The 24098-nt window shown below is 35.9% G+C and overlaps 2 protein-coding genes across 3 annotated transcripts in view; one reads left to right on the top strand and one right to left on the bottom strand.

The window, feature by feature from the left end:
* Positions 1-6658, top strand: part of LOC108738553 — a 7483-nt gene extending 825 nt beyond the window's left edge. Inside the window, exons 2-4 of one of the 2 annotated variants that reach the window (XM_025978202.1) lie at positions 654-783; positions 1944-2025; positions 6511-6658. In XM_025978202.1, the coding sequence (XP_025833987.1) occupies positions 654-783; positions 1944-2025; positions 6511-6583 (285 nt within the window). In that variant the 3' untranslated portion in view covers positions 6584-6658. Of the gene's footprint in view, positions 1-653; positions 959-1943; positions 2026-6510 lie in introns of those variants that run through there. The other variant, XM_018472017.2, reaches the window with a different exon arrangement.
* The window catches only part of LOC108738547 (headcase protein), a 123006-nt gene extending 99161 nt beyond the window's left edge, over positions 1-23845 (bottom strand). The window contains exon 1 of the mRNA XM_018472011.1: positions 22609-23845. Within this exon, the coding sequence (XP_018327513.1) occupies positions 22609-23327 (719 nt within the window). The 5' untranslated portion in view covers positions 23328-23845. The remainder of the gene's footprint in view (positions 1-22608) is intronic.
* Between the last annotated feature and the right edge of the window lie 253 nt (positions 23846-24098).

The following is a 24098-nucleotide window of genomic DNA, read 5'->3' as shown; positions in this document are numbered from 1 at the left end:
GTACTGATGCTAGCAACAAATATGTATTACGATACAATTTGAATTACCAATTAACGCATGTATCGTAGAAAAATGCGATTGTATCATTCATACTTTACAGATGCCTTTAGGCTATTTGTCTAGCAAATAGCGTGTCAGCCATGTAGAGAAATTAATTAGCAAACCCGAGAACGTAACGTCTACTTTTATCTAATAGTTTTATAACCATTTAGCGGTAAATATACGTATTTATTATGTTATAGGTATACTTACTACGTTCATTTTCTTCAAGAACATAAAAGGTTGAAGTTTGCTGAACAGTTGCACTTGCATGAAAAGTTGAAGACCTATGAACAAATGCATCTGACTTTAAAAAAAAAGTTGAAGTTTGCTGAACAGTTGCACTTGCAAGAAAAGTTGAAGTGCGATGAACAATTGCCTATATGTACTTTTGTCATTTTGCTATCTAAGAATTGTTAGAAGATGAAAGAAAATTCTATTTTAAATTTGATGACAAAAATAATACGATTAAATGAATAACAGTTATTAAAAACGACGCTTTTCTTCCACACATAATAATTATCGTAATATGAGTTATAAAGTAATAAAAATTATTGCAATTATAGCAATGTATATGGATCCAATTTTTATTTTTTTACGTATTTTGTGACAAAATCGTGCCGGAAAGTGTCTTTTTGGCACCGCACTCGAAAACTGATGGTACCATCAGATTCTACGTACTTTTTTACATAACCGGCCCTAGTCAGCGACTTGGAAATGCTCTCCATCTCCTAGTAATTTCAGGTGCGCTTTTTTATGTTTGATTTATTTTATGTATTTTGTGACAAAATCGTGCCGGAAAATGTCTTTTTGGCACCGCACTCAAAAACTGATGGTACAATCAGATTCTACGTACTTTTTTACATAACCGGCCCTAGTAAGCGACTTGGAAATGCTCTCCATCTCCTAGTAATTTCAGGTGCGCTTTTTATTGTTTGATTTATTTTATGTATTTTGTGACAAAATTGTGCCGGAAAGCGCCTTTTTGGGACCGCACTCAAAAACTGATGGTACCATCAGATTCTACGTACTTTTTTTACATAACTCTCACTTTTGATTGGTTAGAAAATGCCTTCCGTCTTCCAGTAAATTCACGAGCGCCTTTTTATTTTTAATTTATTTTATATATTCAACAATGACGTAGCAATTGTAACTCTGACACCGCTTTCGATAACCGTTGACACCATGAGATTACATACGTTTTTTACTTAATGTCACTTATCAACGATGCGTCTTGAATCTGGATGTTTTCAAAATCTTCTTTTTCCATGTAATTATCTNTTGTGACAAAATTGTGCCGGAAAGCGCCTTTTTGGGACCGCACTCAAAAACTGATGGTACCATCAGATTCTACGTACTTTTTTTACATAACTCTCACTTTTGATTGGTTAGAAAATGCCTTCCGTCTTCCAGTAAATTCACGAGCGCCTTTTTATTTTTAATTTATTTTATATATTCAACAATGACGTAGCAATTGTAACTCTGACACCGCTTTCGATAACCGTTGACACTATGAGATTACATACGTTTTTTACTTAATGTCACTTATCAACGATGCGTCTTGAATCTGGATGTTTTCAAAATCTTCTTTTTCCATGTAATTATCTTCGGAATGCTTTGCTAGTTTTTTTAATAGTTTCTAATTTAACTTATTACTGAAACAAATTTCATTCGAATCGGTTCAGAAATTAATAAAATAAAAATTATTTTTGAATGTATTTAATGTTTTTCTCATAAACAGTTGAATATTCATGACTGATTTTCGTACAATTTAAGTGGGTGTGAATAATACTGACTATAAATGAACTTATAAAGATAAAAACCATCAACGCCAGTAGTTTCTTATCTCATCTTATTCGACTATAACCTTTTGTATCCGATTAATTTTCGATGTTGATTTTCAGGTAAACGCTTGAAGGAGCGATTAAAACGTCAAGTCTGGAAGAGGGTGTACAAAAAAAAGAAAGAACTGCACAACCTCGACAGGTTAGTAATCTAAAGCTGACGCTGTTATAAAACACTTGTAGATAATGGGCAACAAGTAGCTGGATCGCCAAGCGACTCGTTTAATTTCGCTCTCTAACTCAAATTGCTTCAGAATTAAATTCTCGGTAGGTACCTCATTAAGGAAATAGTGGAGCGGGTCGCGTGATTGAAAACGGCGACGGATGAGGAAGAGGGTTTAAAAGGGATATAATATTAAAAACCTATTTTGAAGATATTCTATTTCATAATTCCAACTAGGAAGTTAATTTTTAATCAACACTTCGGTTTATAAACATGCAAAAAATACTTACTCAGCGTTGATAGGAACATGATTACAAAACCTGTAAACATGGGTATACTGTAGCCTATTCTGTAACATAAAACAAAAGTTATTTGAGGGATACGTGGGACAAACAGGGAGCGCGTTACTTGTGAGTTAGAGGTCCCACAATGGGATTGGCCAACAACTGCACAAATGCCTTCGAGGCAAACATTATACCCACTGCGACCGTTTCTTGAACTAGGTCTTTGTGACGTTTCTTCTTTTTGATTGCTTCAGGACTTAGAGTGGTCCCATTATCTAAATACATACAATAATGATTGTTACTATTTGTTGTCCTTGAAACTTTCTTTCAATATTTTTACCCGGAATTTCGGTGACAGCTGCGACGTTACTTGCGTTGTAATTGTTGTAAGAACAATCGCACTTTATCGGTTGTATTAATTCAGTTGGCTTCGGAACTTCCGCGTTTCTATCCATTTCCAATTCTGCTGCCAACGTTTCGTTCGGATGGTTAATGTCGTAAAGAAATTCCGGAATAATCGGAACTACAAAACAAAAACCAAAATTTTCTCGTTTGAATCCTAATTTTTTTACACCCTGTATGTCATTTTGTAATAATACAAACATAATTTAGGATATAGTAACATTTGAAGATCAGGAGTGACCTTGGCCTCCAAGAATAATAATACTAAAAATAACAGTTGAAAAATGATAATGGCAGACTAAAGCGACATTGCGATAACAATTGATAACCATAATGGACGACGACTTTAACAAACAAATCGAAACAAAGGATCATCGATTCATATGGTTGACTTGTGATGAAACATCTAGCGCTTTATTCAAGTTAATAAATAATATTTGGCGTTAGAAGGGTGGGTTTAAACAAATTTGATTTCGTAAATGTTATAGACACAGATCCCAGTTGGATTTCTTTTCGGAATTTAAGTGCCTCATTCATCGGTCGGACGCTTAAAAAGAATAATTTATTGCGTCTCAGAAATCAGTTTGAATCGTGAAAAGGGGGCGCCGTTCTTTGCGACTGGTAGTCCGTATGTTCCGCAAAACCCTTGTCATTGTGGCGAAAAAGGTTGAGAGAGTGTAACTTCCATTGCTAATGTCATCCGGTTTGAGTGGATAAGGCGATATGTTCTGTTCTTAGGGAGGAATCGCGCTATCAACTACCCTCATACATTTTTAACAGTCTGAACTCTACCCCTATCTCTTTCTTCCTCGAAATCTAGGTCAAATGCAACAAGCAACACCAAAAAAAAGTTGAAAAAACAAAATGTATAATTCTTTTATTTCATTAACAAAAGAACAGTAGCTTTCTAAATAGATATTGTTTTAACGAAGTGGCTATTGTTTTTAAAAATCGTTGATCAGCATTTGTTTTTCACGTTGCAGTATTTCACTTTTTTTTTTGTATAACAATTGAAAACATTTGCGGCGGGTTTTGTTTATTTATTAATGAATTTAAAATGTATATAGGTGTATGAAGATTTAGGAAGGGTTTTGAGGCGAGAGGCGGGTTGTTTGGGCTCCTCGTGCTTGTAATTTATGAAAGGATACTACAGTTTATTCCTTTTATTGGGGTCGGTGAGAGTTATACGGAGATACTTTTGTTTATCGCCCCGATTTAATTTACAACTGTAATAGTTCCTGACGAATGGCCCATGCCTTACCAGTTAAATAGAAAATAGAGGTTCGCGTTGAAAATGTATGAGAGACCTTGTTGGTCCGGTCTGTTCATCTTTTTCGCCGTCGAATTCTTTTCCTTTTCCCCGTTTTTGCTTGCTACATAAACGGACGCGGCGGCCGTATTTATAGGGTGAGAAAACACTCTCCTTTTTATTGCTTCGCACAATCTGATCGAACGAAACGATGAGCGATAGGTAGCTTCTTGATGGAAGGGTGAATATTTATCCGAGTTAAGCACTTTCTTGTGTGAATGGTTTAATCGTTTTATTATTTGAAGAAAACGGAAGTCGAATTGTTTCTAACAATAGCTTGATCTATACGATAAATTAAATTGATTTTCGACGAAAACGAAAAAAAGCATTAACTTGTTCTTTTCAAACGAAGGCGATTGATTGGCCTGATTTCACCCCCAACTGAAATAAATTATGTAGCTGTAGCCTTTTTGAAATTTTGAAGGTTGAAACATTGTGATATTGAAATATCGGCTTTTAACAGGTATTAATTGTTATTGGCAGTTGAAGAATTAATGATAAATCGGGAGTGTAGAATTGAGCAGAGGGAAGTGAACTGTGAACAAAATCCGATATCGGCATGTGACACTAATAACATTGTCAATTTTGAATTTACAGCACGCCAGCCTGTTTGACTATTACACAGAGATAGCATTAGTTACTTTTTTACATAATTCTGCTCATGAGTTCGCATATTAAAGGAATTTTGGATTTGAAAAATTGTCTGGGCATTCATCAGTATTCCAACCTTGTTTTAACACTGTGGTAGAGTAATTCCATGCTTTGTTGTAAATACATTTTGCATTGCAATATCCAATAAAAGCATTCTACCTTAATAAATCGTTGTCGAATTGGAACTAAATTTATACCATGACATTCTGCTCATATTTTTGTACCCTTTTGCACATAAGCGCCCTTCCAAATCATTTTGCAAAGTACTAAAAATTTACGAGCGGTTTTTTACTTCATCTGACTACTCTAACCTCACTAATACTTTCATTTGAAGCATTCTACTGTAATAAATCGTTGTCGAATTGGAACTACATTTATACCATGATATTCTGCACATATTTTTGTACCTTTTTGCACATAAGCGCCCTTCCAAATCAATTTTTAAAGTACTAAAAATTTAGGAGCGCTTTTTCAATTCATCTGATTACTCTAACCTCACTAATACTTCCATTTAAAGCATTCTATTGTAATAAATCGTTGTTAAATTTAAAATATATTTATACCATGACAATCTGCACATATTTTTGCACCTTCTTGCACATAAGCGCCCTTCCAAATCAATTTTTAAAGTACTAAAAATTTACGAGCGCTTTTTCAATTCATCTGATTACTCTAACCTCACTAATACTTCCATTTGAAGCATTCTAGCTTAATAATCCGCTGTCCAATTGAAAATACACTTATACCATGACAATCTGCACATATTTTTGCACCTTCTTGCACATAAGCGCCCTTCCAAATCGAGTTTCAAAGTACTAAAAATTTACGAGCGCTTTTTCACTTCATCTGACTACTCTAACCTCACTATACTTTCATTTGAAGCATTCTACTGTAATAAATCGTTGTCGAAATGAAAATACATTTATACCATAACATTCTGCACATATTTCTGTACCCCTTTGCACATAAGCGCCCTTCCAAATAAATTTCTAAGGTACTTAAAATTTACGAGCGCTTTTTCACTTCATCTGACTTCTCTAACCTCACTAATACTTCCATTTAAAGCATTCTGCATTAATAATTCATTTCCAAATTCAAAATACATTTATACCACGACATTCTGCACATATTATCATACCTTTGTCCACATAAGCGCCCTCGTAAACCAATTTCTAAAATACTTAAAATTAACCAGCGCTTTCTTGAATTTCATCAATAGAAGATCAATATTCATGTACGATATATTTTGAACTCGTTACATCAAGGTGTTAATAATTATTTCAAAGTTCCCTTTGTGTCAACATAACACAATGCATATATATGTAAGCGAGCTTTTCTTGACGTTTAGTAAACGTATGTAATTCCAAGATCATTACGTGCTTGCTAATGAGCTTTGCTATGGTCTCGCAATTAGACACAAAAGCCTTTGATGAAGTTTTCCCTTTCCAGTAGGTACATTATTAAACATTATAAGCACCCTACCCAATATCTTTATATGATTAATATGGTATTATGTGACCGCTGTATGCTTCTATAAAATTAGTTAATATAATTAAGTAAATCGAAATTAGAAAAATTAATTATTTACGTAAAAAAGTATTAGAATAAGTTGTTTCATTTGGATTGGCCCCGCATTCGGAAGACAAATGTCTCCTAATTAGACGTTCTCTACAGTACCGTAACGTAGAGATAACGAATTACCATTGTAGCCTGTAAGTCTTTTCAAGTCCACGATGGCATAAAATTAATTGGCTATGCTGGAGATCAGAAATGGTCTAGTAATGATTCTTTATCCCGATTTAATCGTTTCTGTTACAGATCGTTGACTGACCGTCTTGCCATTTCAATCCTCGGCTCGACCTCTTGTTTGAAGATAATCTTTCCGCATTGACCAAACGAAATTCACTTCGTCATTATCACAAAGGCTGTGTTCAGGACTGACCCCCACACCCACAAACGCAAAATCGTAAGTAAAATTTTCAATTTAAATAGTTTTGATTTTTATTGTCAATTGTTTTTTCTTTTTTTCTCGAAATGATAAAAAAAGGAAGGAATGAGTACATAGGATTAGTAGATTTAGGGAAAGGTTTTGACAATGTTAAATATACTTAAAAATGTAGGGATGAGTTACGGAGATAGAAGAGTGATATTGACTTTGTATAAAGAGCAACAGGCAGTTACAGAGCTGGAGCAGTAACGTAGAGAAGTACAGTGTAAACTCTATATAACGACACTTAAGGGACTGAACATTTTTCGGCGTTATAAAGAGTGGTCGTTAAATGGAGAGAAATAAAAGATAGTATTTTACTATTCTATAANCGCATTTAAAAAAATTCGATCGAAATTTTTTTTAACAGTAGGTTCTAGATCTTTATGATATTTAGACATCTACGAGGTGCGTTAGAAAAATAATTTAACTAGAAAAATTCCTTACCTTGACAGTTCTCGAATTGCTTTTGTCTTTTTTCGTTTCTGGAGTTTATTGTTTGAGTGCGTCTCGGGATTGAGTGAGGAAGTCGGTGAAGTGGACAAGACGTCGCAACGGCCGGCGTCGCTGTTCAGGTATCCATGGTGGCGTATGTCCAGAGCCAGTGCCGCCTCGTGCGGACCCTTAGCTCTGACGACGACTTGCACCGCCACTAAAACCGACGCTCTCCTGTTTGGACCACCGCCGCCGCGATTGCGCCGACTGATTACGTCCGATGTACGTCGCGACGCTCTCATATCCGTCAGCGTCGCGACGCGACTTGACGCTACGCGCATCTCTACTCACGCGGCCCATCTTTTACCATTGGACGACCCACATACACGTGGACACTTGTTGATATAATAGGAGAGGGAGGAAAGAGGGTAAATGTTTTTTCGGGGATTTCTAAAGAATAATACATGTATTATGCAGTTTTAGTAACCTTTATTCGAAAGAAAAGACCTAATGAGATTTATAAATATTCAGGATTATGCGTATAGCAGGGAGCAGTTAGGGATAGTTAATAAAATGGAAGCGGTATTGACAAAACAGTGTGTATGAAAATAAGTAAAAGTAAAATAAAAATACTGGTATGCAATGGAAGAGAAAGTAGAGAAACAGCAAACATAGAGATAGGGGACGAAACATTAGAAGAAGTGGTTGATTTTAGGTATTTAAGAAGTCAGATAAGTCAGGACGGAAGGAGTAGTAGGGATATAAAGCAGAGGATAGTACAGGGTCGATTTGCTTTCAATAAAAAGAAGTCACTTCTTTGCTTGCGAAGAGTTAATTTAAAAAAAATATATAAAGGTTATTAAAGGTTTATGCCTGGAGCGGGGCGCTGTAGGGGTACGTAATATGGACGGGATATCGAGACATATTAGAAGCAAGAACAAGAGGACTAGAGGTAGACCTAGATTGGATTACTGTTCGCAAATAGTTAAGGATGTGGGATGTTCTAGTTTTAGGGAAATGCAAAGATTAGCTCAGGGTAGGATGATATGAGTTTTTTTCAATAGGAATACGAGATAAAATTATGAAAATTATTCAATCGACATCGGAGATTAAGACATGCGATTATTGCAAGAGGCAGTAGTGTCAGAGAAGAAAAATCGAAATTAGCCGGACGATTTTGAATTTCTAACATTTGAAACTTACCTAATACCTATTGACCCGCCGTAATATTTCTTTGGCGGGATATTGTACTGTAAAAGCGTGTTTTCCCCGGAGAAAATTTATGGCCATTTGGAACCATTAGTTATACACAAAAGGAAAGTGCTGTGTGGTAATTTTTGTTCGGTAGCTTCTTACGCTGAATAGAATGTTAAATGTAATGTCGCAATTTGAACGAAAGCAAGGAGTGCTATAAAATCGCTGCCTTTATTCGTCCTATGAAATAATACGAACGCCGCCGTTCGATTTTTAACGGTTGGACGCGTCTAAGGGAGAAAAACGAAAATTTAATGCCGTTTTATGTTTACTATAGCTTGTATTGTGTTCAATAATAATTTAGGTAGAGGAAGGGAGCCGCCCACTAAAAATATACCTACAATAATAGTAAAATAATGTGCCACAACCATCAAACCCTAATGCTTTCGGCGGCTGAAACGCTAATACATATTTATAACTATACAGGGTGTCCCATTTATAATAATTAAAAATTGGTCTGAGCACACTTTGATCGGTGCTAATACGACTAACTTCCCATTAGATAATACAGTTATTGTAAAGTACATTCGTTTCTAAAGTTTGAAAAAAACGCGGCACAATAATAAATATAATATGTTATTATAATATGTTATTCCCTGTCTTGAATAATGATATTTCGTTATTATTGATTCCGTAACTTCATTGTTGTGATTAGATTAGAACGTATTTTAATTAAATTGTTTGTAATTAATTCGTTTTTTTTTTTATAAAAAAAAAACGGCTTGACCGATTTCGTTCAAATTTCTTTCAGATCTTCATTATGATAATATCTTTCGAAAAAATTTTGGTTGAGGGCGATATCTCAATCCGTTCTTGAGATATCGAAAACGAAAAAAATGCTGACATACGAACGTACGTACATACGTACGTACGTACGTACGTACGTACGTACGTACATACACACATCATCAAAAAAATTGGCTAGCATGCTACTAATATGTTAAAACGTGGAAATATAATGAAAATTCCGATTTCACTTTTCGACCCAATTACAATAACTTCCTAATGGGAAGTTAAAAAAAGTAAACCGTGGATTCCTGGCACAAAATACAACAAAAAAGTGTTATACAATTTTTCAATCCGGTGACAATTGAGCTCCGAAATCGTCTTTGTAAATTTGGACGTACAATTTGTTTCATTACGGGCCTGGATCTAGGCGACCAACGTCGCTCAGCTGATCTAGTGTGGGTGTAACAAGTACCTATGGGGAAGAAGCCGAATGCACTTCCACCTTGTAAAAAATCGGTTGTCTGTAAAGTCGGTTTACTGACGATAGTTGAACGTGACAACGTCATAAGAAAATACTGATGGAATGGAATGGAAATGTATTATTGTATAGGAGCTGTCCACGCGGACGCATCGCTCACTCAAGTAGTAGAGAGACAGATGTCGAACGCTGCCGAACGTGGAGGCCGATTGTGCCTCTTTGTCGCTCGTTCCGCGCTCTCGCTTGCACTTCAAGCCTTAAATGGAACGCCTCAGAGCGAGGTAACGCCGCATGAGTCATGTTTTTTCGTGCCTGCAGCCGGCTCCATCGAATTATAAGACGTTGTCACGTCAAAAAAGGTAAAAGTGAAAAAGAAAAGAGCGTGCCTTTTATAAAAAATGTTGACATTGTCCGTCATTCGTTTCAATGCAACAGCGGCGTACCCAGTTGCTGCGAATTTTGGCCCAGGTTATATCAATATTTACCTTTTTACATTTAATGAAAACAAAATAACCAGCTTGGTCCTTCTGGACACATTCTTGTATTACTCCACGTGGGGTTAATGAGCCCTGCCAGGCAAAACTAACGTTTAACACATGAGAATGGTCAAAGTAGGTCTGCATCTTGTCTCAACTTTTACAACCATAACACATACATTTGTTTTCGTACACCAGTACGTTATCTTACAAACGTTTACCAAACGCTGGGTGGTGAGGGTTGTTTGTGCACCGCTTCTAACTATTCCGTAGCCGTTAAAATTTTTTTTCTATTTAAAATAATATAATACTCGACATCATGGTCTACTTTAGGTCCACTTCAATTTACGATCATGGGATTTTCGATTGTGATTGGTACGTAGTTGTCATCTAATGGACCTTAACGCCAGTTCATTTTCTTCGGCTGATCCGTAACTTAATATCAAACATAAACAATAACATCACCCCAAAAAGCAGCTGATTCCGACCTACTGAAGGTGACTTTTTCTACGATCAGCTGGCAATCGTAATTAATTTGCGATTGTGCAGGGCCGGCATCAAAACTGTTATAATTTTATAATTTCTTATTTTGTTTCAATAGTCAAAAGTGTTATAACATTCCCGTAATGTCCGTAGGAATCCGTGGTATAAATATTAATTATTATAACTGGGACACCCTATATATGTATATATATATAACGGTGATGAAATGAATCTATGTACCAGAATATATATACATAGGCACAGAAATGATAGCATCGAAAATCAACTTTTAATTAATACCTCTGGTAGTTATGTACTTATAAGTATCGATTGTTCTTGAAACAATATCGCTTGAAATCTTTCGCAAGTTTAAATGAGCTCCATGGCAGAAGTTAATTAGTGAAGAAGTTGCATGAACTTCCGATTACGAAGAAAAAGAAAGAGATATTTCTTAAGGCTGTTTGGCTTTTTAGAAAATTTTCTATCTAAACTGGTTGTTACATTTTACTGTGCTAGAATCTCTTGCGTGACATAGCAAAGACATCGTTAAATGTAAATGTTACTTTAACCACTATTGGCCCTTTTCCCTTTTCACCTTTCCTTTTTCCTGTATTTAATTGTATTTTGTCCTTTATTTTTAAGCATTCTTTAAGTAGATTGCTTCCTTTAATTGGTTATGTTTAGATGTCTTTCATAGTTTCATTTTTTTTTTTATTTTCATCTTTTCAAATGAAGAATTTGTTTGAAGTTATTGTTTGAATTGATAATGATTCGACTCTAGCTGAGTTAGAAAGGGCGCATATTTTCTTCCAACAAAGAAGTTATATGGAAAAACATACACGGACAAGTTTGTATGACAATGCAATAATTACAATTTTTCATTGTAAATGACTGAATAGAATTATTAGGTAACTTGTACTAATCTTAATTTTGACATGTCTTTTTAAGAATTATTTCAAGTCTCTTTCAATATAATTTGTNATGTTTCTTTAAAAATTATTCTGTTTCTTAATTATTACAATTAAATTTGTAATATCAATTAAAATTCCTAGTCATTTTTTTCTTCTAGGATTTTATTTTTACAAATTCGGGTTCAAATTGTAATTTTTATTATTTTCGCTTACAAAGCAACGGGCTAGTAGGATAAATTGTAATTGTAAATATCCCTTTAATATTGAAGTAAATTTTCCTTTTTAATTTTCTCTGAGTAGGCTTCCACGGCCGGAATTCATGCTAGAATTATGACTTTTTCTGCATTAAGGTAACAACTTAGAAATTAAATAAGTTTGGATAATCGCATGACGTTGGATTTTTTATTTTATTGAAACGCAAGAACATACAGGGTGTAAAGAACGTTTCCCTTCCGATTTTTACAATGAGGGTCGCATATAAAAAAGAGGGTAAGTGCCAACTTACCAACTGTTGTCAAAAGCATGTTGTCCAGTAATAAAGCTATTCCGACGATGACCAGCACGAGGCGGCGCGACTCTCGACATCGCTGCACCCAGGCCCCAAACCGCGTCTCCGACACCCATCTATTTATCACTGTCATCACCCTTTTTTTTCTTTTATTTTTTTTCCGTAATTATGGTAAAATGCTAGTCTCTATTTAGGTGCTGTTTGTTCCTTACGAATCGGATTTTACAATTCACGACGATTTTAATGTCCAACTCCGGGGGTTTATAGTAGAAAAGGGCACAGCAACTGTTTTCCTAAAACAAAAACACATCAAAGTAACTTGTAAGTAGTCAAATGTGCTCGTACAATTATAATTTCTTTAGTGAAAATAATTATTAACGAGCGCATTTTGGATTATCCGGATAAAGGCGGCCCGATATCTTATTGCACCCCTTTGACGACGTACCTACATACATAGATACATACACTTACAGATTCAACCCCATTAAGACCCCCGTGCACGTCCGCTCGCACTATGCACTAAAAGCAACTGCTCGAGTACCATGTGATGTATGGGGTAGATTTTGGTGGATCAAGCAATAATCATATTTCCGGATGAAATGCGGATGTGTTAGATAGTTCTCTAGGAGGGTGCGTACCTTTTATTAGTGGTGGCAATTGTCGACAATAAATTTTCGGATTCAGTCGTGAAAGCACTGCGAGAAACGATGCTTAGTGTGCAGGGGTTTGTACAGGGTGAACTGATATAGTTGAGTAACACTTGTAGAGCGAAAATAAAGAAAAAATGTTGTTAATACGGATCTGTGCAATTTTGAACAACACTTGACAATCGGCGGATGTTGTTTCGAAACAATTGATGCGTTTTGTTTTTAAAATAAAAGGTAGACGACAGAACAGGAGTCAGGAGTAATTTTAGACGTTATTTACTTGATATCAATTTATTGTAAGTTGTTTTATTGGTTATTAGGGAGTTCTCCGCCGTATTAATGTATAGCATAAGTTAATAGTGGAAGATAGCAAGTAACAGGGGTAAATCAATTAGGTTGCCTAGTTGAGACGAAGCAATTATATTACATTCACTTGGCCCTTGCTACCCTCTACGTTTACTTATTAAATTGTGACTCTAGAACGTCGTTTTGCGACGTCTTTGACACTACCGCTTCACCCTCTCTGTCTCCCTCGTTTTGTTTTATTCTTTTTTCCTCAGCTCACTCCCTCGGCGTGACGCTTATGGTGAATCGAGTAGAAATTGACACTATTCAAAGGGATGATGGCATTATCCGATCTGCATGCGCCTTTTAACAAGTTTAACCCTCGACAAATGTGTCCTTTATAAACTTAACACCTCGCTTTAAGGTGCTGCAAATTAATTTAAATCTCTCGAGTTAAAAAAAAAGAACAATAGAATGCGTATAAAAAGCGCTTATGAAGACTTTTGAACAAAAAATAAAGTTGAACATCGCAATATGTAGGTTCTATTTTGTTTTTAAAAGTGCAAATCCGAACGGACGAAAGTTAAATAGGATTGAGGCAAGCGACTTCATTATTTTCGTTTTTGTCAGTTCATTTCTTAGTTGGAGCTGGCTCTGTCAAGAGGTATTTTACCCTTTATCATCCGTCTTGTACAGTCCCTTGCCGAGTTTTTAATTTCCTGTCAGCAAAGAGTTGTCTTTCTCTCTTTCTTTTTCTTGGAGAATATTTGCATTGTTTTTTTTTATAGACGGACAAAATCGCATCGGATACGAAAACAAACGACTTAGCATCTGCTAGGTGTCTAAATGTTAGAGATTTCTTAACTTTTTATGACGTTTGATTGGTGTAGAACAACAAACGTATGTCTCATTTGTTTTATTGGAAAAATTATACTTTTATTAAACCTAAATTGTATCGCGCGCTTTGATTTACGACCGCTAATATTAAGCTGAAGAAATACAATATATTTTGCATTAAAATTTTCAAAAATATGCTGAAATATATAATAAAAAATCTGATTGTCGCTAAGTTAGTTATTGTGCGTTTCAACTAACATTTATATGTAGTAGGTATCTAACATTGAAGCAGATTCGTGAGACAGGGTGCGGAGACGATAAAATCGTTATGAAAAGGGGTTTTACTGACACCGAATACGAGCAACACCCCTCCTAATTGAATTCTAACTTTACGCTAATTCGGTTAATTTGAACAAAGTGTTGAATCAGTGCGCGTTTCGTTAGATAATACAATAATAATTTCGTTTAATCATTCAATTGATACACTGTATCAGATGCTTTTTTGTTTCTCGAATTGTTTCATCAGGACGCAGTATTAAAATTTGTTTCCGACCGTCTTCTTTTTTTTAAATATCTTCAACTTTTTCTTCACCATAATGTATGCTTCTTTTTCTTGAATTGTCTCATCAGGACGCAGTCTTAAAATTTGTTCGCTGCTGTTTTTTTTAAACATCTTCAACTTTTTCTACGCCGTAATTCTGCACATTTAAAATAATGGTGTCGATATCGGTGAAACTTTAACGGATGAAGGAAGTCATTCGCAAGGGAGAAAAAGATCACTTACCACACAACATAATGATAACACTATCAGTAGCCTGTTTACTGTCGACAACGGCTGTCATCATGGAAACGAAATGTGTTTCTGATGAATATGATCGATTTTTCAAAATGAGTTAATTAAATACAACATACAACGATAGAAAAACTTTTAGGTGTTCAATGCCTATATTCCACAAATCATTTAATGATTTTTGTCCATTTTATAAAATTACCAGTCTCGACCCTTCTTAGAATGTGACCGATTGGTAATAAATACTTTTCATTTTCTAACAATTTTTAATTAATGAATAGGGATCAATACGTTTCATTTAGATTATTTTACGCGTGTTTAATGATAGGGAATCCAAGCACCTTAACTTTGACTTTCAGTTTTCGTTTGTTTCTTCCAATCCAGAGGGGCAAATATTAAAAAGTTTTTGCCGTTCCGAATAAAAAACAAATTACGTAATTGAGTTTGAAGTTCAGTTAGGACCAGTTGTGCATCGCATTTAAAAAAATTCGATCGAAATTTTTTTTAACAGTAGGTTCTAGATCTTTATGATATTTAGACATCTACGAGGTGCGTTAGAAAAATAATTTAACTAGAAAAATTCCTTACCTTGACAGTTCTCGAATTGCTTTTGTCTTTTTTCGTTTCTGGAGTTTATTGTTTGAGTGCGTCTCGGGATTGAGTGAGGAAGTCGGTGAAGTGGACAAGACGTCGCAACGGCCGGCGTCGCTGTTCAGGTATCCATGGTGGCGTATGTCCAGAGCCAGTGCCGCCTCGTGCGGACCCTTAGCTCTGACGACGACTTGCACCGCCACTAAAACCGACGCTCTCCTGTTTGGACCACCGCCGCCGCGATTGCGCCGACTGATTACGTCCGATGTACGTCGCGACGCTCTCATATCCGTCAGCGTCGCGACGCGACTTGACGCTACGCGCATCTCTACTCACGCGGCCCATCTTTTACCATTGGACGACCCACATACACGTGGACACTTGTTGATATAATAGGAGAGGGAGGAAAGAGGGTAAATGTTTTTTCGGGGATTTCTAAAGAATAATACATGTATTATGCAGTTTTAGTAACCTTTATTCGAAAGAAAAGACCTAATGAGATTTATAAATATTCAGGATTATGGGTATAGGTACTAAAGATTTCATTTGTTTTAGTTTTTCCTCTTTGTGCTTTTGTTTAGCACTCCTAATACTTGTTTAGAGAAGAGGTTCAATTTTATGGTTTCTCTTTTGTTTGATTTTGTTTTTATTGTTTTGCACATCAATTGTCTTTGAAAGCATAGGATCTCAATTTTATGGGTTTTGCTTTGCAATTCATTTTTTGTTTCTAGTAGATACTTTCAACTTTTTTCTATTTTTGAAATACTTTTTTATTTTTATACAATCGTCAGTTCCTGTTACATCGCTTAAAGAAAATTTCAAAAGTTGTGTAACTGGGTGATGCTCTTCCTCAGACTTAATGAAATATCCGATTTTCTCTTGAAAATAAAATATCAATTAGGTTGGTCATTCCCGATTGTTCGCCAGAACGTGCTGGAGTGTTAGAAAACCGTGAAGTATAAAATTTCTGAAAGACAGAAGTACATGAAAAGTTACTTTGGATGCCGGACTTCTTACCTTTTAACGCCCNCATCAGATTCTACGTACTTTTTTACATAACCGCCACTAGTCAGCGACTGGGAAATGCTTTCCATCTCCCAGTAATTTCACGAGCGCCTTTTTATGTTTGATTTATTTTATGTATTTTGTGACAAAATCGTGCCGGAAAGTGTCTTTTTGGCACCGCACTCGAAATAAGAATAATATAATAATAATGAATCATTTTTGTTTTGACAACGACGTCTATGCACATAGGTCGTATATTTTGAGAACATTTTGGTTAATATTCCAGACAGGACTGGAATTTTATCATTTTATGACGTCCTGCTGCTACAATAATACAGTGCAACTTGCAAATTGCTTATTTTAAAAAGGTATAATAGCAAAGCTGACTATGCAAATTGAATACTTAATACATGTTTCTTACTTTTATATATATGGTCACTTTGTGTCAGTACTGCTCTCGAATACTAATGATATTATTAAATAAGAATCGTCAAACGTAGGCGACCACAATCAGCCATCTGTCAGATATTTCAAACTTTTAACAACAACAAGAAAATTGTAATTTACTTCTGTAAGAATTTTTTTTTATTTGCTACTGAAATAAAATAAATTAGTAATTAACTTTGAACATACTGTAAATACAGTTGTCAACTGTTTAATTTACTAATACAACTATTATTTATTAATAGAATAGTAAATTATTCTAATTATAAAGATATGTATTACGATACAATTTGAATTACCAATTAACGCATGTATCGTAGAAAAATGCGATTGTATCATTCATACTTTACAGATGCCTTTAGGCTATTTGTCTAGCAAATAGCGTGTCAGCCATGTAGAGAAATTAATTAGCAAACCCGAGAACGTAACGTCTACTTTTATCTAATAGTTTTATAACCATTTAGCGGTAAATATACGTATTTATTATGTTATAGGTATACTTACTACGTTCATTTTCTTCAAGAACATAAAAGGTTGAAGTTTGCTGAACAGTTGCACTTGCATGAAAAGTTGAAGACCTATGAACAAATGCATCTGACTTTAAAAAAAAAGTTGAAGTTTGCTGAACAGTTGCACTTGCAAGAAAAGTTGAAGTGCGATGAACAATTGCCTATATGTACTTTTGTCATTTTGCTATCTAAGAATTGTTAGAAGATGAAAGAAAATTCTATTTTAAATTTGATGACAAAAATAATACGATTAAATGAATAACAGTTATTAAAAACGACGCTTTTCTTCCACACATAATAATTATCGTAATATGAGTTATAAAGTAATAAAAATTATTGCAATTATAGCAATGTATATGGATCCAATTTTTATTTTTTTACACCGGTAATTACCGACATAATAAAAAATAATTAGCCACTGATGCTTACGCAGGCTAAACAAATGAAAACAACAATTTTTGTTTACTATTTATTGTCAATGAATGCCGAACTATTTCACGATAAAAAAATTATTTGAATTCTACTAGTGTACTGTACCTATAGGAAATCGTAAAAATATTTCAGAATGTTCGTCGTACATAAAAAAAAGAAATATTGTTAAAAATTCCGCTATTATTACAAATATGAAAGCACACAATATGTCGCGCATACAATCGAAAATAAACGTGACTGGCTCGTTAAAAAAATGATAGTCAAATTTAGAATGTTATATAACGATAAAACCTATAGTAAACGTGTAGATTACACGAAATTATAAACAGTATCTCTTTGTACAAGATCAAGGACACTGCAAACATTATGTAAACACCTACGTACAAACATACATAAAAATAAACACATAGATACGGGGAAAGATACATCGTCACATATTCAACAAAAAAAAAACAAGCGTTTTCGTCCTGTAACCGCAATGGTTGCGACTATCTCTTCTCATAATACAATGTTAGGTGACTATTAAACGTTTAATGACTAAAGTACAATTAACTGCCGAAAAATGCAAAAAGAAATTGACACCCGTGTCCAAAAAGGTTTCCTCAACCACAATCCGTCATAAAATCTAATTTAATAAACTTTCGAACACTATGTTAGCTTTGCTTTAGTCTTTTTATAAAGACGAACATGTAAAAGGCTTCTTTCCGGTCGATAAGTGCCTGTTAACAAATTTAGTTTTCACGAGTACCACGAAAAACGCTACAAATTAAAGGGTTAAAAACAAAAGTTTTGGGTCGGATAAAGTAGCCAAATTAAAAACAATTGAAAAATGTTGGAAAAGGACCTGCTACCGTCACTGAGCTCCTGAAACTAAACGAACAAATGCTAGTCTACAATGTGATTGCATTTTTAACCTAAATCGCCGCATTTTTCGTCTAGTACTGTACATGGTGTTCATGATAAACTCGGAAAAACTGCGTCAGGAGGTAAAGTTTTTCCTTTGGCGACCGGCTGGGCACAATCGATAGCATGTTAAGCGACCAGGACTGCGGACGTCGGTCGTTGAAACAAGCGCCGCTCTTTCTCGCCACTCTCTGTCACAACTTCTTTCACCTTGACCTTCCGGATTCGCAACGTAATTCAGTCTTAACGGCAAGCAAGCAATCGCCTTTCGTAAGGCTCCAACGGACAAACGAACAACAATAATAACAAAAAACAAAACAAGAGAACGCCTGGCATTTTTAATTCAATCATCAAGAACAAATTGTGCCGCAGTCATTTGTTCAAAAACAAAAAACTAAAACAACAACTTGAACGAATTCATCTGTTTCTCTGGATTCGATCATTTTAACGTTCGTTTGTTGTTAATTTTAAATGCAGACTTATTCTGTATCTGCACATATAAAAGATCAATAAGAATTAGTAACTGTTCAGTATCCAGAAAGGGTGTAATCTTCTGTAATATTTATTCAGAGGCAGCAGCGGTGGTTTGTCTCGCAAGAAAACAATATCGTTATTATAGGAGGAAAAAACGCAATAGCACTCGCTATAACGCTAATACGAACCCAGAACGTGCCTCTAAAATTGCCTGATCTGTTGCGTTTTTGTTGGCATGCCTCTGACTCATAATAGAAAAGGTAAACAAAACGAATCAAGAGTGAGATAGTCGAGGAGTTAACTAAATCAAAACGGTGAAGTAATAATTCACACACCGTAAACAAGGTTGCTACGCTTTTTTCTTAAATATTGTTGTTATTATACAGGTGCAGCAAAATGAACATACTGTTCGTTTGTATCTATGTTTCATCAACAGTTATGGCCGACATCCTCAGGATGTAAAGTCCTTTGCTGTGTGTGGTATATGATGGTAGTGAGACTACAACTTTTGGGAATTTCTAAAACTATTATTTTAAGGTTTGCAAACATTTTATCGTCGACAGGAGTTCCTCACTGTTTTCGTCCTGCAGGATACTTAAAATCCTGATAGCTAACGGCCTGATTTGATGCCGAATAAGGCGTAAAAATTCTGTCAAATTGAAACACGGTGTTTAATTCTTAAGCCGGTTTTAATACGGTCTTCGTTTTTTTTAGGTAACGGTTTTAATTCATGACATGTACAAGGTTAACGACGAACAATATTATTTAGGCGTTTGTATCTTGCACACGTGTAATAAATACAGTAACACGTATATTTATACATAGGTGGATAATCTGTACAGTAGTTTCAGACAGATTATGTAACAGCATACAAAAAAAAAAAAAAGACGGTCAATATGTACTGATGCTAGCAACAAAACAGCATCACGAATAAAAGAAAACATTTTTCGAGTCGTTCTTATGTTTTTAGAAAAAAAAAAAGAAATTATATTCATTTGTTTGTAATATGGACATAGTTACCAGATGTAACGTAATGTGTAGTACTATTTAAAAACAAACAGACGAACAAAAGTCATGCAAACCTGATTTGCAACAATTAAGCCTCCCACTCGTGAACACGTTTAAAGAATAAACAGACAAGCAGCTAATTAATTATGACCAAAAAAGGAACAGTCAACAATAATCTGTTTGGTGTTTTCTGATTCTGTATAGCATGGTACTGGTACGACCAAAACACCCATTAGTTGACATACGCCAACAGCAAAATACCTTTTTTTGAGACCATGTTATGTTTAACGTCAATGTTTATTTAGAAAATTAGCACATTTGTGGTCTTTTAATAAATAACCATTGCTGGTAGTGGAAGCAAGTGATTTCTCCGATGTCGTTGCCTCGAATTTAATAATTATGATATTGTTTACTACTTTTCATCCGCAAATATCAACGAAAGCAACAATGAAACGGACCACCTTGACCCCTTTCTTTTTAGGCATAATATTATAAATCATGTTTTAGTGATTATAATATGTACTTATATTAATTCAAGTCCTTATCGAAATGTACCTCCTTCACTACGAAATAGATAAAGATAGACCTGACCTAAACAACAAACTGTGCTAAATTAATATTGTTAACAAAAGCGCCCCGAAGTAACTTACAAATTAGTATTTAATACTTTGTATTTTAATTGCATTACATTATTAATAGAAATTGATTAAGTGATAAAATGTACTGTACCTACACCGACTGAAATTTTGTTTACTAACATCTGCCATTACGATAAAAAAACGCTGATAATAAATTTCCAAGGTCAGCTGCAGCACACAGTGAATGCCATATACGATTATAAATGATGACAGCATTTTTTTGGTTACCAAACATTTTATTAGCATATCATTAAAAACACCTAATTACAATACATTTATGTGTGTATAGATACGTTCATATTTATTCATTTATCAACGATCATGACAAAAGAATGCATTTTTTAAAAATTTAATAATAGATCTCATTTCATATCCAGTTTTGATTCATAGTATTTGTTATGGTCATTTAAAAGCGCACTATTTACAATGGCAAGATTCTCTTCTACTGTTTGTTTGTTAATGCTTAACTACCGTGGAATTGATAGGAAACAACAGAAGACACAAACAAATGTCAATTTAAAAAAAACAAAAAGCAAAATCAGTTGATGTACAGTTTCTGCACTATCTTCATATTTTTAACCGAATCAAACAGATGACAACGCTAAAAATAAAGCGACCCAGTGAAAATATTGTTTGTTGTAAAAAAACAACGCGGGCTTATCAAAAATGTTATTTAAAAATTATCTCGCCTAATAAATAATAAAAATATGTACGCTTTGAGTATCACTTATTAATGTCAAACATTTAAGATTATTTCGTGTAAACAGCAATACATTTTCACACAAAAATGTAATGATAATACACTATGTTGCTAATAACTGTGTACTGTCTGAATACGGAAAACTTGTTAAGAATTTTTGGACTGCAGTCTCAAAATTGATTATAGTTATCTTAAAAAGTAGGATATATTTTGGAACAAGAATTTTATCAAAAAAGTAAATCTCCACGCCTAATCGCCGCCCATGTATATACAAGATAAAGACCGAAGTGGTTAAAAACAATCCTAATCATGGGATACCTCTGTACACTAACCTTTTGAAAAATACGATGTGATATTGGAGAATTTGTACAAATACCATCAGCTATCTCTTCAAATAATTGGTAAAATAGTATAAAGTCCGATAAGCACAATTTTCAAGTTTATGAGGGATGTAATTTCAATGTTCACTGAACATCTTCCCCTACCTATGTAAATGCTTACAAATTTATATTGTTTTTATTCTCATTGTTTTGAAAAACTATTAATTTTCTTGTTTAATATCATATGATATCCGATATTACGTGAGTGAAGTTGGAGTATCTTCCTTTGAAAATCCAACGAGATCTCTTGACAACTGAAAATTTGGATGCTTCTTTGAAATTTTTGAAAGTTGCACGGTGTTGGGAGGCACGTCTCCCTTCAGAATACGTAAAATATTGACACAATGTCCAGAATGTTTAAGTTGGGGAGACATTAAAGCATTAGACAAGAAATAAAACTCCAGTGGACCAGTGGAATATCTTTTAGAAGCCTAAAGAATAATGAAAACCATTGAAAATTATAAGAAGTGGCGTTTTCAACAAACCAAAATTCTGTTGCTGTTAGCTAACTCCTCTGATTAAAAACATAAAACCGTTAATTAACCAATTGAGTGTCTAAAATCTGTTAAAGTAACGAAATATCTTCAACTTCAATTTGGACATTTTTGGAAAATGCCTAATAATTTCAATGCCCAAAATGTATCAAGCAGAAGGTTATCATGACGAGAAATGCAATGGATCCTTGGAGGATCTGTAGAAAAACCTGTAAACGCAGTGAACCCTCTTCAACTTCAATTTGGGCATTTTTGGAAAACGCTTCAATTTGAAAATGCCTAATGTCAATGTCCAAAAAAATGTATCAAGCAGGAGGTTATCATAAGGAGAGATGCAATGGATCCATGGAGGATCTGTCAAAGACAAAAGTAATGAAACCTTTTCATGTTTTTTAACAAAATGCTTCAGTTTGAAAATGTCGAACGAACGTCAATGCCGAAAATGTTTCAACCGGAAGATGAAGTTCCATGGATCCATGGAGCATCTCCCAAAAGCTAGAAAGCGAATGATAACTCACCGGGGCCTCTCGGAAAACTCGAATTTGGACTTCTTCTTGGAATTGGCATGGATGGGAGAGATGCTGGGTTCACTGACGCTCGCCGGAGGAGACGAGGATCCGGTGCTGGAAGACAGACTTCCGGCGCGACCCCGGCTTTCGTTCGGGGAATGATGGGGCGCGATGGTGAGACTTGGACGCGAATTGTTACGATTACGTCGTTTCTTTTTCTTCGACGTCTCGACCTCCTCGATGCGTCCGAAGATGTTACTGGTCGGTGGAGGCGGCATCCAGTCCAGATCTTTTTTTAAATGTCCTCTCGCGCACTTGCAGCCGCACGCCTTGTACGCCAGATCGTAGCCCTTCTTGGTCCACAGGTTCTGGTGTCTCTGTCTCTCGGACCAGGACCGGGCCCTGCCGCACGTCTTCAAGTAGGCCAGGACGCTCTGTTCCCACGAGTCGAAGCACTCCCGGTGCATGTAACGTCCGGCTGTGCAATGTTCATTGTTACAGGTTACGCGGACCGTATCCCTCAGGTCGTCGAGGGATATCAGCATGGGATCGTTGTTGTTGTTCCCGCCGCCGTGCAAGAGGGCCTGTTGCTGCTGGGCCCGCAGGCACTCGCCGGACGGGACGCAGCAACGCGTTAGGCCCGACAGCTGCTCCAGCTGCTGATGATGATGATCGATACTCCCGACCAGCAAACCTTGAACCTGGCCGTGGTGCCGGCGCGGAGCCATCAATGCGGCCTCTTGAAATAACGATCTCGTCGTGACAATCGTGATGACAGATTCCGAAACTATCCACCTAATACTACAGTAGTCGAAACGTCTATCCGCTGCACACCAAGCAGGACTACATGTATACGATCCGAGACGACAGCACTACCACTACTACTACATACAGTGCGTTCAACTTTAGCCGCTCTCACGCACACCAACTTAATACATTTATATATATATATTATGTGTGTGTATGGCGATAATCGTATGATATAATAAAGGGAACGTATTGTTTTTCGCGTGCGCCGCGATCGAAATTCGGAAATGTACTGATGCGGCAGCCGAGCGCTTTGACTAGAGCGATTCGTTCGTGTGTTGCGTGCTCTAGGCGAGGCGACGACGGTGATGCGTTTGCCGGCAGAGAAAGTGCTTGGAGGGGATCGAAAGCGAAAGGTGCCCGCGTGCTCGTCGCGTTGTGTGGAGTAGGGACGACGGACGCATCGAAGGGATTTTCTGATGGTGAAGTGCGCTCCTGCAGCCGGCGGTGGCTGCAGCGGCGGGCCGCACGATACGAGATTACATGAGAATGAGCCAGGAAATAGACTGAGATAGAGAGAGAGAGAGAGAGAGCTAAAGTTCCTGTGTGTATGGATGTGGCGTATGCGGCAGTGAGTGGGGAATTTTCACTTTCCGCGAGCGACGCAAGCGCCTGTTCGGTTTCACTATCGGTAGCCCTGAAAGCGCGCGTCGCGACGACGTACAACGTCGAGACGCCGACGACGGACGCGC

Source organism: Agrilus planipennis, unplaced genomic scaffold (assembly GCF_000699045.2).
Source record: "Agrilus planipennis isolate EAB-ADULT unplaced genomic scaffold, Apla_2.0 scaffold154, whole genome shotgun sequence".
Taxonomy (NCBI): Eukaryota; Metazoa; Arthropoda; class Insecta; order Coleoptera; family Buprestidae; genus Agrilus; species Agrilus planipennis.
The sequence above is the reverse complement of the archived record's forward strand: the minus strand, read 5'-3'. Positions and strand labels throughout refer to the sequence as shown.